General features: G+C 53.0%; 1 protein-coding gene across 1 annotated transcript in view; it reads right to left on the reverse strand.

Moving 5' to 3' along the window:
- Nucleotides 1-14,801, reverse strand: part of LOC145360249 (proteasome subunit beta type-7-like) — a 40,875-nt gene that overhangs the window by 9,216 nt on the left and 16,858 nt on the right. The window contains exon 4 of the mRNA XM_080215327.1: nucleotides 9,615-9,755. Within this exon, the coding sequence (XP_080071453.1) occupies nucleotides 9,615-9,755 (141 nt within the window). The remainder of the gene's footprint in view (nucleotides 1-9,614; nucleotides 9,756-14,801) is intronic.

Below are 14,801 nucleotides of genomic sequence, written 5' to 3' on the forward strand. Positions count from 1 at the left end.
CACCCGGTAATGCGTATACACTCATTCACCCGGAGCTGTGTGTACACTCTCCCACCCGGCACTGCGTATACACTCATTCACCCGGTACTGCGTATACACTCTCCCACCCGGTACTGCGTATACACTCTCCCACCCGGTACTGTGTATACACTCTCCCACCCGGTACTGTGTATACACTCTCTCACCCAGTACTGTGTATACACTCCCCAACCCGGTACTGTGTATACACTCTCTCACCCGGTACTGCGTATACACTCTCCCACCCGGTACTGTGTATACACTCTCCCACCCGGTACTGTGTATACACTCTCTCACCCAGTACTGTGTATACACTCCCCAACCCGGTACTGTGTATACACTCTCTCACCCGGTACTGCGTATACACTCTCCCACCCGGTACTGTGTATACACTCTCCCACCCGGTACTGTGTATACACTCTCCCACCCGGTAATGCGTATACACTCTCCCACCCGGTACTGCATATACACTCATTCACCCGGTACTGTGTATCCACTCTCCCACCCGGTAATGCGTATACACTCTCCCACCCGGTACTGCGTATACACTCATTCACCCGGTACTGTGTAGACACTCTCCCACCCGGTAATGCGTATACACTCTCCCACCCGGAGCTGTGTGTACACTCTCCCACCCGGTACTGCGTATACACTCATTCACCCGGTACTGCGTATACACTCTCCCACCCGGTACTGTGTATACACTCTCCCACCCGGTACTGTGTATACACTCTCCCACCCGGTACTGTGTATACACTCTCCCACCCGGTACTGTGTATACACTCTCTCACCCGGTACTGTGTATACACTCTCCCACCCGGTACTGTGTATACACTCTCTCACCCGGTACTGTGTATACACTCTCCCACCCGGTATGCGTATACACTCTCCCACCCGGTACTGCGTATACACTCTCCCACCCGGTACTGCGTATACACTCTCCCACCCGGTACTGCGTATACACTCTCCCACCCGGTACTGCGTATACACTCTCCCACCAGGTACTGTGTATACACTCTCCCACCCGGTACTGTGTATACACTCTCCCACCCGGTACAGTGTATACACTCTCCCACCCGGTACTGTGTATACACTCTCCCACCCGGTACTGCGTATACACTCTCCCACCCGGTACTGCGTATACACTCTCTCACCCGGTACTGTGTATACACTCTCCCACCCGGTACTGTGTATACACTCTCCCGCCCGGTACTGCGTATACACTCTCTCACCCGGTACTGCGTATACACTCTCCCGCCTGGTACTGCGTATACACTCTCCCGCCCGGTACTGCGTATACACTCTCCCGCCCGGTACTGCGTATACACTCTCCCACCCGGTACTGCGTATACACTCTCTCACCCGGTACTGCGTATACACTCTCCCACCCGGTACTGCGTATACACTCTCCCACCCGGTACTGCGTATACACTCTCCCACCCGGTACTGCGTATACACTCTCTCACCCAGAGCAGTGTGTACACTCTCCCACCCGGTACTGTGAATACACTATCCCACCCGGTACTGTGTATACACTCTCCCACCCGGTACTGTGTATACACTCTCTCACCCAGTGCGGTGTACACTCTCTAACCCGGAGCTGTGTACAGTCTCTAACCCGGTGCGGTGTACACTCCCTAACCCGGTGCGGTGTACACTCTCTAACCCGGTGCGGTGTACACTCTCTAACCCGGTGCGGTGTACACTCTCTAACCCGGTGCGGTGTACACTCTCTAACCCGGTGCGGTGTACACTCTCTAACCCGGTGCGGTGTACACTCTCTAACCCGGAGCTGTGTACACTCTCTAACCCGGTGCGGTGTACACTCTCTAACCCGGTGTGGTGTACACTCTCTAACCCGGTGCGGTGTACACTCTCTAACCCGGTGCGGTGTACACTCTCTCACGCGGTGCGGTGTACACTCTCTAACCCGGTGCGTTGTACACTCTGTAACCCCATGCGGTGTACACTCTCTAACCCGGTGCGGTGTACACTCTCTAACCCGGTGCTGTGTACACTCTCTAACCCCGTGCGGTGTACACTCTCTAACCCGGTGCGGTGTACACTCTCTAACCCCGTGCGGTGTACACTCTCTAACCCCGTGCGGTGTACACTCTCTAACCCGGTGCGGTGTACACTCTCTAACCCGGTGCTGTGCACACTCTCTAACCCCGTGCGGTGTACACTCTCTAACCCCGTGCGGTGTACACTCTCTAACCCGGTGCGGTGTACACTCTCTAACCCGGTGCTGTGTACACTCTCTAACCCCGTGCGGTGTACACTCTCTAACCCGGTGCGGTGTACACTCTCTAACCCCGTGCGGTGTACACTCTCTAACCCGGTGCGGTGTACACTCTCTAACCCGGTGCGGTGTACACTCTCTAACCCGGTGCGGTGTACACTCTCTAACCCCGTGCGGTGTACACTCTCTAACCCCGTGCGGTGTACACTCTCTAACCCGGTGCGGTGTACACTCTCTAACCCGGTGCGGTGTACACTCTCTAACCCGGTGCGGTGTACACTCTCGAACCCGGTGCGGTGTACACTCTCTAACCCCCGTGCGGTGTACACTCTCTAACCCGGTGCGGTGTACACTCTCTAACCCCCGTGCGGTGTACCCTCTGTAACCCGGTGTGGTGTACACTCTCTAACCCGGTGCGGTGTACACTCTCTAACCCGGTGCTGTGTACACTCTCTAACCCCGTGCAGTGTACACTCTCTAACCCGGTGCGGTGTACACTCTCTAACCCGGTGCGGTGTACACTCTCTAACCCCGTGCGGTGTACACTCTCTAACCCGGTGCGGTGTACATTCTCTAACCCCATGCGGTGTACACTCTCTAACCCGGTGCGGTGTACACTCTCTAACCCGGTGCGGTGTACACTCTCTAACCCGGTGCGGTGTACACTCTCTAACCCCCGTGCGGTGTACACTGTCTAACCCGGTGTGGTGTACACTCTCTAACCCGGTGCGGTGTACACTCTCTAACCCGGTGCTGTGTACACTCTCTAACCCCGTGCGATGTACACTCTCTAACCCGGTGCGGTGTACACTCTCTAACCCGGTGCGGTGTACACTCTCTAACCCGGCGCTGTGTACACTCTCTAACCCGGTGCGGTGTACACTCTCTAACCCGGTGCTGTGTACACTCTCTAACCCGGTGCGGTGTACACTCTCTAACCCCGTGCGGTGTACACTCTCTAACCCTGTGCGGTGTACACTCTCTAACCCCGTGCGGTGTACACTCTCTAACCCGGTGCGGTGTACACTCTCTAACCCCCGTGCGGTGTACTCTCTCTAACCCCGTGCGGTGTACACTCTCTAACCCCCGTGCGGTGTACACTCTGTAACCCGGTGTGGTGTACACTCTCTAACCCGGTGCTGTGTACACTCTCTAACCCGGTGCGGTGTACACTCTCTAACCCCGTGCGGTGAATACTCTCTAACCCCCGTGCGGTGTACACTCTGTAACCCGGTGTGGTGTACACTCTCTAACCCGGTGCTGTGTACACTCTCTAACCCGGTGCGGTGTACACTCTCTAACCCCGTGCGGTGTATACTCTCTAACCCGGTGCTGTGTACACTCTCTAACCCGGTGCTGTGTACACTCTCTAACCCGGTGCGGTGTACACTCTCTAACCCCGTGCGGTGTACACTCTCTAACCCCCGTGCGGTGTACACTCTGTAACCCGGTGTGGTGTACACTCTCTAACCCGGTGCTGTGTACACTCTCTAACCCCGTGCGGTGTACACTCTGTAACCCGGTGCGGTGTACACTCTCTAACCCGGTGCTGTGTACACTCTCTAACCCGGTGCGGTGTACACTCTCTAACCCGGTGCGGTGTACACTCTCTAACCCGGTGCGGTGTACACTCTCTAACCCGGTGCTGTGTACACTCTCTAACCCCGTGCGGTGTACACTCTCTAACCCGGTGCGGTGTACACTCTCTAACCCCGTGCGGTGTACCCTCTCTAACCCCGTGCGGTGTACACTCTCTAACCCGGTGCGGTGTACACTCTCTAACCCCGTGCGGTGTACACTCTCTAACCCCGTGCGGTGTACACTCTCTAACCCGGTGCGGTGTACACTCTCTAACCCGGTGCGGTGTACACTCTCTAACCCGGTGCGGTGTACACTCTCTAACCCGGTGCGGTGTACACGCTCTAACCCCCGTGCGGTGTACACTCTCTAACCCGGTGCGGTGTACACTCTCTAACCCCCGTGCGGTGTACACTCTCTAACCCGGTGCGGTGTACACTCTCTAACCCCGTGTGGTGTACACTCTCTAACCCGGTGCGGTGTACACTCTCTAACCCCGTGCGGTGTACACTCTCTAACCCCGTGCGGTGTACACTCTCTAACCCGGTGCGGTGTACACTCTCTAACCCGGTGCGGTGTACACTCTCCAACCCCCGTGCGGTGTACACTCTCTAACCCGGTGCGGTGTATACTCTCTAACCCCCGTGCGGTGTACGCTCTGTAACCCGGTGTGGTGCACGCTCTCTAACCCGGTGCGGTGTACACTCTCTAACCCGGTGCTGTGTACACTCTCTAACCCCGTGCGGTGTACACTCTCTAACCCGGTGCGGTGTACACTCTCTAACCCGGTGCGGTGTACACTCTCTAACCCGGTGCTGTGTACACTCTCTAACCCCGTGCGGTGTACACTCTCTAACCCGGTGCGGTGTACACTCTCTAACCCGGTGCGGTGTACAATCTCTAACCCCCGTGCGGTGTACACTCTCTAACCCGGTGCAGTGTACACTCTCTAACCCCCGTGCGGTGTACACTCTGTAACCCGGTGCGGTGTACACTCTCTAACCCGGTGCGGTGTACACTCTGTAACCCGGTGCGGTGTACACTCTATGACCCGGTGCGGTGTACACTCTCTAACCCCGTGCGGTGTACACTCTCTAACCCGGTGCGGTGTACACTCTGTAACCCGGTGCGGTGTACACTCTCTAACCCCGTGCGGTGTACACTCTCTAACCCGGTGCGGTGTATACTCTCTAACCCCGTGCGGTGTACACTCTCTAACCCGGTGCGGTGTACACTCTCCAACCCGGTGCGGTGTAAACTCTCTAACCCCCGTGCGGTGTACACTCTCTAACCCGGTGCGGTGTACACTCTGTAACCCGGTGCGGTGTACACTCTCTAACCCGGTGCGGTGTACACTCTCTAACCCGGTGCTGTGTACACTCTCTAACCCGGTGCGGTGTACACTCTCTAACCCGGTGCGGTGTACACTCTCTAACCCGGTGCGGTGTACACTCTCTAACCCGGTGCTGTGTACACTCTCTAACCCGGTGCGGTGTACACTCTCTAACCCGGTGCAGTGTACACTCTCTAACCCGGTGCGGTGTACACTCTCTAACCCGGTGCGGTGTACACTCTCTAACCCGGTGCGGTGTACACTCTCTAACCCGGTGCTGTGTACACTCTCTAACCCGGTGCGGTGTACACTCTCTCACGCGGTGCGGTGTACACTCTCTAACCCGGTGCGTTGTACACTCTGTAACCCCATGCGGTGTACACTCTCTAACCCGGTGCGGTGTACACTGTCTAACCCGGTGCTGTGTACACTCTCTAACCCCGTGCGGTGTACACTCTCTAACCCGGTGCGGTGTACACTCTCTAACCCCGTGCGGTGTACACTCTCGAACCCGGTGCGGTGTACACTCTCTAACCCGGTGCGGTGTACACTCTCTAACCCGGTGCTGTGCACACTCTCTAACCCCGTGCGGTGTACACTCTCTAACCCGGTGCGGTGTACACTCTCTAACCCGGTGCGGTGTACACTCTCTAACCCGGTGCTGTGTACACTCTCTAACCCCGTGCGGTGTACACTCTCTAACCCGGTGCGGTGTACACTCTCTAACCCCGTGCGGTGTACACTCTCTAACCCGGTGCGGTGTACACTCTCTAACCCGGTGCGGTGTACACTCTCTAACCCGGTGCTGTGCACACTCTCTAACCCCGTGCGGTGTACACTCTCTAACCCGGTGCGGTGTACACTCTCTAACCCGGTGCGGTGTACACTCTCTAACCCGGTGCGGTGTACACTCTCTAACCCCGTGCGGTGTACACTCTCTAACCCGGTGCGGTGTACACTCTCTAACCCGGTGCGGTGTACACTCTCTAACCCCCGTGCGGTGTACACTCTCTAACCCGGTGCGGTGTACACTCTCTAACCCCCGTGCGGTGTACACTCTCTAACCCGGTGCGGTGTACACTCTCTAACCCCCGTGCGGTGTACACTCTGTAACCCGGTGTGGTGTACACTCTCTAACGCGGTGCGGTGTACACTCTCTAACCCGGTGCTGTGTACACTCTCTAACCCCGTGCGGTGTACACTCTCTAACCCGGTGTGGTGTACACTCTCTAACCCGGTGCGGTGTACACTCTCTAACCCGGTGCGGTGCACTCTCTCTAACCCGGTGCGGTGTACACTCTCTAACCCCGTGCGGTGTACACTCTCTAACCCGGTGCGGTGTACACTCTCTAACCCGGTGCGGTGTACACTCTCTAACCCGGTGCGGTGTACACTCTCTAACCCCCGTGCGGTGTACACTCTCTAACCCGGTGCGGTGTACACTCTCTAACCCCCATGCGGTGTACACTCTGTAACCCGGTGTGGTGTACACTCTCTAACCCCGTGCGGTGTACACTCTCTAACCCGGTGCTGTGTACACTCTCTAACCCCGTGCGGTGTACACTCTCTAACCCGGTGCGGTGTACACTCTCTAACCCGGTGCGGTGTACACTCTCTAACCCCCGTGCGGTGTACACTCTCTAACCCGGTGCGGTGTACACTCTCTAACCCGGTGCGGTGTACACTCTCTAACCCCCGTGCGGTGTACACTCTCTAACCCGGTGCGGTGTACACTCTCTAACCCCCGTGCGGTTTACACTCTGTAACCCGGTGCTGTGTACACTCTCTAACCCGGTGCGGTGTACACTCTCTAACCCCGTGCGGTGTACACTCTCTAACCCCGTGCGGTGTACACTCTCTAACCCCGTGCGGTGTACACTCTCTAACCCCGTGCGGTGTACACTCTCTAACCCGGTGCGGTGTACACTCTCTAACCCCGTGCGGTGTACACTCTCTAACCCGGTGCGGTGTACACTCTCTAACCCCCGTGCGGTGTACACTCTCTAACCCGGTGTGGTGTACACTCTCTAACCCGGTGCGGTGTACACTCTCTAACCCGGTGCTGTGTACACTCTCTAACCCCGTGCGGTGTACACTCTCTAACCCGGTGCGGTGTACACTCTCTAACCCGGTGCGGTGTACACTCTCTAACCCGGTGCTGTGTACACTCTCTAACCCGGTGCGGTGTACACTCTCTAACCCGGTGCTGTGTACACTCTCTAACCCGGTGCGGTGTACACTCTCTAACCCCGTGCGGTGTACACTCTCTAACCCCGTGCGGTGTACACTCTCTAACCCCGTGCGGTGTACACTCTCTAACCCCGTGCGGTGTACACTCTCTAACCCGGTGCGGTGTACACTCTCTAACCCCCGTGCGGTGTACACTCTCTAACCCGGTGCGGTGTACACTCTCTAACCCCCGTGCGGTGTACACTCTGTAACCCGGTGTGGTGTACACTCTCTAACCCGGTGCTGTGTACACTCTCTAACCCGGTGCGGTGTACACTCTCTAACCCCGTGCGGTGTATACTCTCTAACCCCCGTGCGGTGTACACTCTGTAACCCGGTGTGGTGTACACTCTCTAACCCGGTGCTGTGTACACTCTCTAACCCGGTGCGGTGTACACTCTCTAACCCCGTGCGGTGTATACTCTCTAACCCGGTGCTGTGTACACTCTCTAACCCGGTGCTGTGTACACTCTCTAACCCGGTGCGGTGTACACTCTCTAACCCCGTGCGGTGTACACTCTCTAACCCCCGTGCGGTGTACACTCTGTAACCCGGTGTGGTGTACACTCTCTAACCCGGTGCTGTGTACACTCTCTAACCCGGTGCGGTGTACACTCTCTAACCCGGTGTGGTGTACACTCTCTAACCCGGTGCTGTGTACACTCTCTAACCCGGTGCGGTGTACACTCTCTAACCCCGTGCGGTGTATACTCTCTAACCCCCGTGCGGTGTACACTCTGTAACCCGGTGTGGTGTACACTCTCTAACCCGGTGCTGTGTACACTCTCTAACCCGGTGCGGTGTACACTCTCTAACCCGGTGCGGTGTACACTCTCTAACCCGGTGCGGTGTACACTCTCTAACCCGGTGCTGTGTACACTCTCTAACCCGGTGCGGTGTACACTCTCTAACCCGGTGCGGTGTACACTCTCTAACCCGGTGCGGTGTACACTCTCTAACCCGGTGCTGTGTACACTCTCTAACCCCGTGCGGTGTACACTCTCTAACCCCCGTGCGGTGTACACTCTGTAACCCGGTGTGGTGTACACTCTCTAACCCGGTGCTGTGTACACTCTCTAACCCGGTGCTGTGTACACTCTCTAACCCGGTGCGGTGTACACTCTCTAACCCCGTGCGGTGTACACTCTCTAACCCCGTGCGGTGTACACTCTCTAACCCCGTGCGGTGTACACTCTCTAACCCCGTGCGGTGTACACTCTCTAACCCGGTGCGGTGTACACTCTCTAACCCCGTGCGGTGTACACTCTCTAACCCGGTGCGGTGTACACTCTCTAACCCCCGTGCGGTGTACACTGTCTAACCCGGTGCAGTGTACACTCTCTAACCCCCGTGCGGTGTACACTCTGTAACCCGGTGCGGTGTACACTCTCTAACCCGGTGCGGTGTACACTCTGTAACCCGGTGCGGTGTACACTCTCTAACCCGGTGCGGTGTACACTCCCTAACCCCGTGCGGTGTACACTCTCTAACCCGGTGCGGTGTACACTCTCTAACCCGGTGCGGTGTACACTCCCTAACCCCGTGCGGTGTACACTCTCTAACCCGGTGCGGTGTACACTCTCTAACCCCGTGCGGTGTACACTCTCTAACCCAGTGCGGTGTACACTCTCTAACCCCGTGCGGTGTACACTCTCTAACCCGGTGCGGTGTACACTCTCTAACCCGGTGCGGTGTATACTCTCTAACCCGGTGCGGTGTACACTCTCTAACCCCCGTGCGGTGTACACTCTCTAACCCGGTGCGGTGTACACTCTCTAACCCGGTGCGGTGTACACTCTCTAACCCCCGTGCGGTGTACACTCTCTAACCCGGTGCGGTGTACACTCTCTAACCCCCGTGCGGTGTACACTCTGTAACCCGGTGCGGTGTACACTCTGTAACCCGGTGCGGTGTACACTCTCTAACCCGGTGCGGTGTACACTCTCTAACCCGGTGCGGTGTACACTGTCTAACCCGGTGCGGTGTACACTCTCTAACCCGGTGCGGTGTACACTCTCTAACCCGGTGCGGTGTACACTCTCTAACCCGGTGCGGTGTACACTCTCTAACCCGGTGCGGTGTACACTCTCTAACCCGGTGCGGTGTACACTCTCTAACCCGGTGCGGTGTACACTCTCTAACCCGGTGCGGTGTACACTCTCTAACCCCGTGCGGTGTACACTCTCTAACCCGGTGCGGTGTACACTCTCTCACCTGAACAGCATCTGTTTCAGCATACGGTTCACGATGACGACACGGGGTTTTCGTCCTGTCGACAGGCTGTGCAGTTGGATGTTTGAGGCCATCATCTGTGTCGTAACTTCAGCATCAGCAGCACAACCTGCACCACAGCAACTGCACAGAGGCACAGAGAGAGAGCTTATTAACATAGCGAGAGCTTCCGAGGGGTTAACATCATACAGAGTGATACAGAGAGTGAGAGGTTAATATCACAGAGAGTGAGACAGAGAGTGAGGGGTTAATATCACAGAGAGAGTGAGACAGGGAGTGAGGGGTTAATATCACAGAGAGCCAGACAGAGAGTGAGGGGTTAATATCACAGAGAGTGAGACAGGGAGTGAGGGGTTAATATCACAGAGAGTGAGACAGGGAGTGAGGGGTTAATATCACAGAGAGTCAGACAGAGAGTGAGGGGTTAATATCACAGAGAGAGTGAGACAGAGAGTGAGGGGTTAATATCACAGAGACTGAGACAGAGAGTGAGGGGTTAATATCACAGAGAGAATGAGACAGAGAGCGAGGGGTTAATATCACAGAGAGTCAGACAGAGAGTGAGGGGTTAATATCACAGAGAGTGAGATAGAGAGTGAGGGGTTAATATCACAGAGAGTGAGATAGAGAGTGAGGGGTTAATATCACAGAGAGTGAAACAGAGAGTGAGGGGTTAATATCACAGAGAGTGAGACACAGAGTGAGGGGTTAATATCACAGAGAGAGTGAGACAGAGAGTGAGGGGTTAATATCACAGAGAGTGAGATAGAGAGTGAGGGGTTAATATCACAGAGAGTGAGATAGAGAGTGAGGGGTTAATACCACAGAGAGTGAGACAGAGAGTGATGGGTTAATATCACAGAGAGTGAGACAGAGAGTGAGGGGTTAATATCACAGAGAGAGTGAGACAGAGAGTGAGGGGTTAATATCAGAGAGATTGAGACAGAGAGTGAGGGGTTAATATCACAGAGAGACTGAGACAGAGAGTGAGGGGTTAATATAGAGAGTGAGTGAGACAGAGAGTGAGGGGTTAATATCACAGAGAGAGTGAGACAGAGAGTGAGGGGTTAATATCACAGAGAGTCAGACAGAGAGTAAGGGGTTAATAACACAGTGTATGAGAGAGTGAGGGGTTCATGTCATAGAGAGTGAGACAGACAGTGAGGGGTTAATATCACAGAGAGACTGAGACAGAGAGTGAGGGGTTAATATCACAGAGAGACTGAGACAGAGAGTGAGGGGTTAATATAGAGAGTGAGTGAGACAGACAGTGAGGGGTTAATATCACAGAGAGAGTGAGACAGAGAGTGAGGGGTTAATATCAGAGAGATTGAGACAGAGAGTGAGGGGTTAATATCACAGAGAGACTGAGACAGAGAGTGAGGGGTTAATATAGAGAGTGAGTGAGACAGAGAGTGAGGGGTTAATATCAGAGAGATTGAGACAGAGAGTGAGGGGTTAATATCACAGAGAGAGTGAGACACAGAGTGAGGGGTTAATATCACAGAGTGAGACAGTGAGTGAGGGGTTAATATCACAGAGAGTGAGACAGAGAGTGAGGGGTTAATATCACCGAGAGAGTGAGACAGTGAGTGAGGGGTTAATATCACAGAGAGACTGAGACAGAGAGTGAGGGATTAATATAGGGAGTGAGACAGTGAGTGAGCGGTTAATATAGAGAGTGAGACGGAGAGTGAGGGGTTAATATCACAGAGAATGAGACAGAGAGTGAGGGGTTAATATCACAGAGAGACTGAGACAGAGAGTGAGGGGTTAATATAGGGAGTGAGACAGAGAGTGAGGGGTTAATATAGAGAGTGAGTGAGACAGAGAGTGAGGGGTTAATATCAGAGAGATTGAGACAGAGAGTGAGGGGTTAATATCACAGAGAGAGTGAGACACAGAGTGAGGGGTTAATATCACAGAGTGAGACAGTGAGTGATTGGTTAATATCACAGAGAGTGAGACAGAGAGTGAGGGGTTAATATCACAGAGACTGAGACACAGAGTAAGGAGTTAATATCACCGAGAGAGTGAGACAGTGAGTGAGGGATTAATATAGGGAGTGAGACAGTGAGTGAGCGGTTAATATAGAGAGTGAGACGGAGAGTGAGGGGTTAATATCACAGAGAATGAGACAGAGAGTGAGGGGTTAATATCACAGAGAGACTGAGACAGAGAGTGAGGGGTTAATATCACAGAGACTGAGACACAGAGTGAGGAGTTAATATCACAGAGAGAGTGAGACAGTGAGTGAGGGGTTAATATCATAGAGAGTGAGACAGTGAGTGAGGGGTTAATATCACAGAGAGACTGAGACAGAGAGTGAGGGATTAATATAGGGAGTGAGACAGAGAGTGAGGGGTTAATATCAGAGAGAATGAGACAGAGAGTGAGGGGTTAATATCACAGAGAGTGAGACAGAGAGAGGGGTTAATATCAAACAGAGAGTGAAGGGTTAATATCACAGAAAGAGTGAGACAGAGAGTGAGGGGGTTAATATCACAGACAGAGTGAGACAGGGAGTGAGGGGTTAATATCACAGAGACTGAGACAGAGAGTGAGGGGTTAATATCACAGAGAACGAGACAGAGAGTGAGGGGTCAATATCACAGAGAGAGTGAGACAGACAGTGAGGGGTTAATGTCACAGAGAATGAGACAGAGAATGTGGGGTTAATATCACAGAGAGTGAGAGAGTGAGGGGTTAATATCACAGAGAGTGAGACAGAGAGTGAGGGGTTTATATCACAGAGAGTGAGACAGAGAGTGATGGTTTAATATCACAGGGAGTGAGGCAGAGAGTGAGGGGTTAATATCACAGAGAGACTCAGACAGGGAGTGGGGGGTTAATATCACAGAGAGTGAGACAGTGAGTGAGGAGTTAATATCACAGAGAGACTGAGACAGAGAGTGAGGGGTTAATATCACAGAGAGAGTGAGACAGAGAGTGAGGAGTTAATATCACAGAGTGAGTGAGACAGAGAGTGAGGGCGAGACAGAGAGTGAGGGGTTAAAGGAGAGAGAGAGAGACAGAGAGTGAGGGGTTAATATCACAGAGAGAGTGAGACAGAGAGTGAGGGGTTAATATCACAGAGACAGAGACAGAGAGTGAGGGGTTAATATCACAGAGTGATACAGTGAGCGAGGGGTTAAAATCACAGAGCGAGAGAGTGAGGGGTTAATATCACAGAGAGTGAGACTGAGAGTGAGGGGTTAATATCATAGAGAGTGAAACTGAGAGTGAGAGGTTAATATCACAGAGAGAATGAGACAGAGAGTGAGGGGTTAATATCACAGAGTGAGACAGAGAGTGAGGGGTTAATATCACAGAGAGACTCACACAGAGAGTGAGGGGTTAGTATCATAGAGAGTGAGGCAGAGAGTGAGAAGTTAATATCACAGAGACTGAGACAGAGAGTGAGGCGTTAATATCACAGAGTGAGAGAGTGAGGGGTTAATATCACAGAGAGTGAATCTGAGAGTGAGGGGTTAATATCACAGAGAGAGTGAGACAGAGAGTGAGGGGTTAATATCACAGAGAGTGAGACAGAGAGTGAGGGGTTAATATAGCGAGTGAGACAGTGAGTGAGGAGTTAATATCACAGAGAGTGAGACAGAGAGTGAGGGGTTAATATCACAGAGAGTGATACAGTGAGTGAGGGATTAATATCACAGAGAGTGAGAGTATGAGGGGTTAATATCACAATGTGTGAGAGAGTGAGGGCTTAATGTCATAGAGAGTGAGACAGAGAGTGAGGAGTTAATATCACAGAGAGACTGAGACAGAGAGTGAGGGGTTAACGTCATAGAGAGTGAGACAGAGAGTGAGGGGTTAATATCACAGAGAGTGAGTCAGAGAGTGAGGGGTTAATATCACAGAGAGAGTGAGACAGAGAGTGAGGGGTTAATATCACAGAGAGACTGACACAGAGAGTGAGGGGTTAACGTCATAGAGAGTGAGACAGAGAGTGAGGGGTTAATATCACAGAGAGGGAGACAGAGAGTGAGGGGTTAATATCAGAGAGATTGAGACAGAGAGTGAGGGGTTAATATCACAGAGAGAGTGAGACACAGAGTGAGGGGTTAATATCACAGAGTGAGACAGTGAGTGAGGGGTTAATATCACAGAGAGTGAGACAGAGAGTGAGGGGTTAATATCACAGAGACTGAGACACAGAGTAAGGAGTTAATATCACCGAGAGAGTGAGACAGTGAGTGAGGGGTTAATATCACAGAGAGACTGAGACAGAGAGTGAGGGATTAATATAGGGAGTGAGACAGTGAGTGAGCGGTTAATATAGAGAGTGAGACGGAGAGTGAGGGGTTAATATCACAGAGAATGAGACAGAGAGTGAGGGGTTAATATCACAGAGAGACTGAGACAGAGAGTGAGGGGTTAATATAGAGAGTGAGTGAGACAGAGAGTGAGGGGTTAATATCAGAGAGATTGAGACAGAGAGTGAGGGGTTAATATCACAGAGAGAGTGAGACACAGAGTGAGGGGTTAATATCACAGAGTGAGACAGTGAGTGAGGGGTTAATATCACAGAGAGTGAGACAGAGAGTGAGGGGTTAATATCACAGAGACTGAGACACAGAGTAAGGAGTTAATATCACCGAGAGAGTGAGACAGTGAGTGAGGGATTAATATAGGGAGTGAGACAGTGAGTGAGCGGTTAATATAGAGAGTGAGACGGAGAGTGAGGGGTTAATATCACAGAGAATGAGACAGAGAGTGAGGGGTTAATATCACAGAGAGACTGAGACAGAGAGTGAGGAGTTAATATCACAGAGAGGCCGAGACAGAGAGTGAGGGGTTAATATCACAGAGACTGAGACACAGAGTGAGGAGTTAATATCACAGAGAGAGTGAGACAGTGAGTGAGGGGTTAATATCATAGAGAGTGAGACAGTGAGTGAGGGGTTAATATCACAGAGAGACTGAGACAGAGAGTGAGGGATTAATATAGGGAGTGAGACAGAGAGTGAGGGGTTAATATCACAGAGAATGAGACAGAGAGTGAGGGGTTAATATCACAGAGAATGAGACAGAGAGTGAGGGGTTAATATCACAGAGACTGAGACACAGAGTGAGGAGTTAATATCACAGAGAGAGTGAGACAGTGAGTGAGGGGTTAATATCATAGAGAGTGAGACAGTGAGTGAG

The sequence above is a fragment of the Carcharhinus amblyrhynchos genome, chromosome 30 (assembly GCF_965287045.1).
Source record: "Carcharhinus amblyrhynchos chromosome 30, sCarAmb.v2.hapA, whole genome shotgun sequence".
In the NCBI taxonomy this organism is placed as follows: domain Eukaryota; kingdom Metazoa; phylum Chordata; class Chondrichthyes; order Carcharhiniformes; family Carcharhinidae; genus Carcharhinus; species Carcharhinus amblyrhynchos.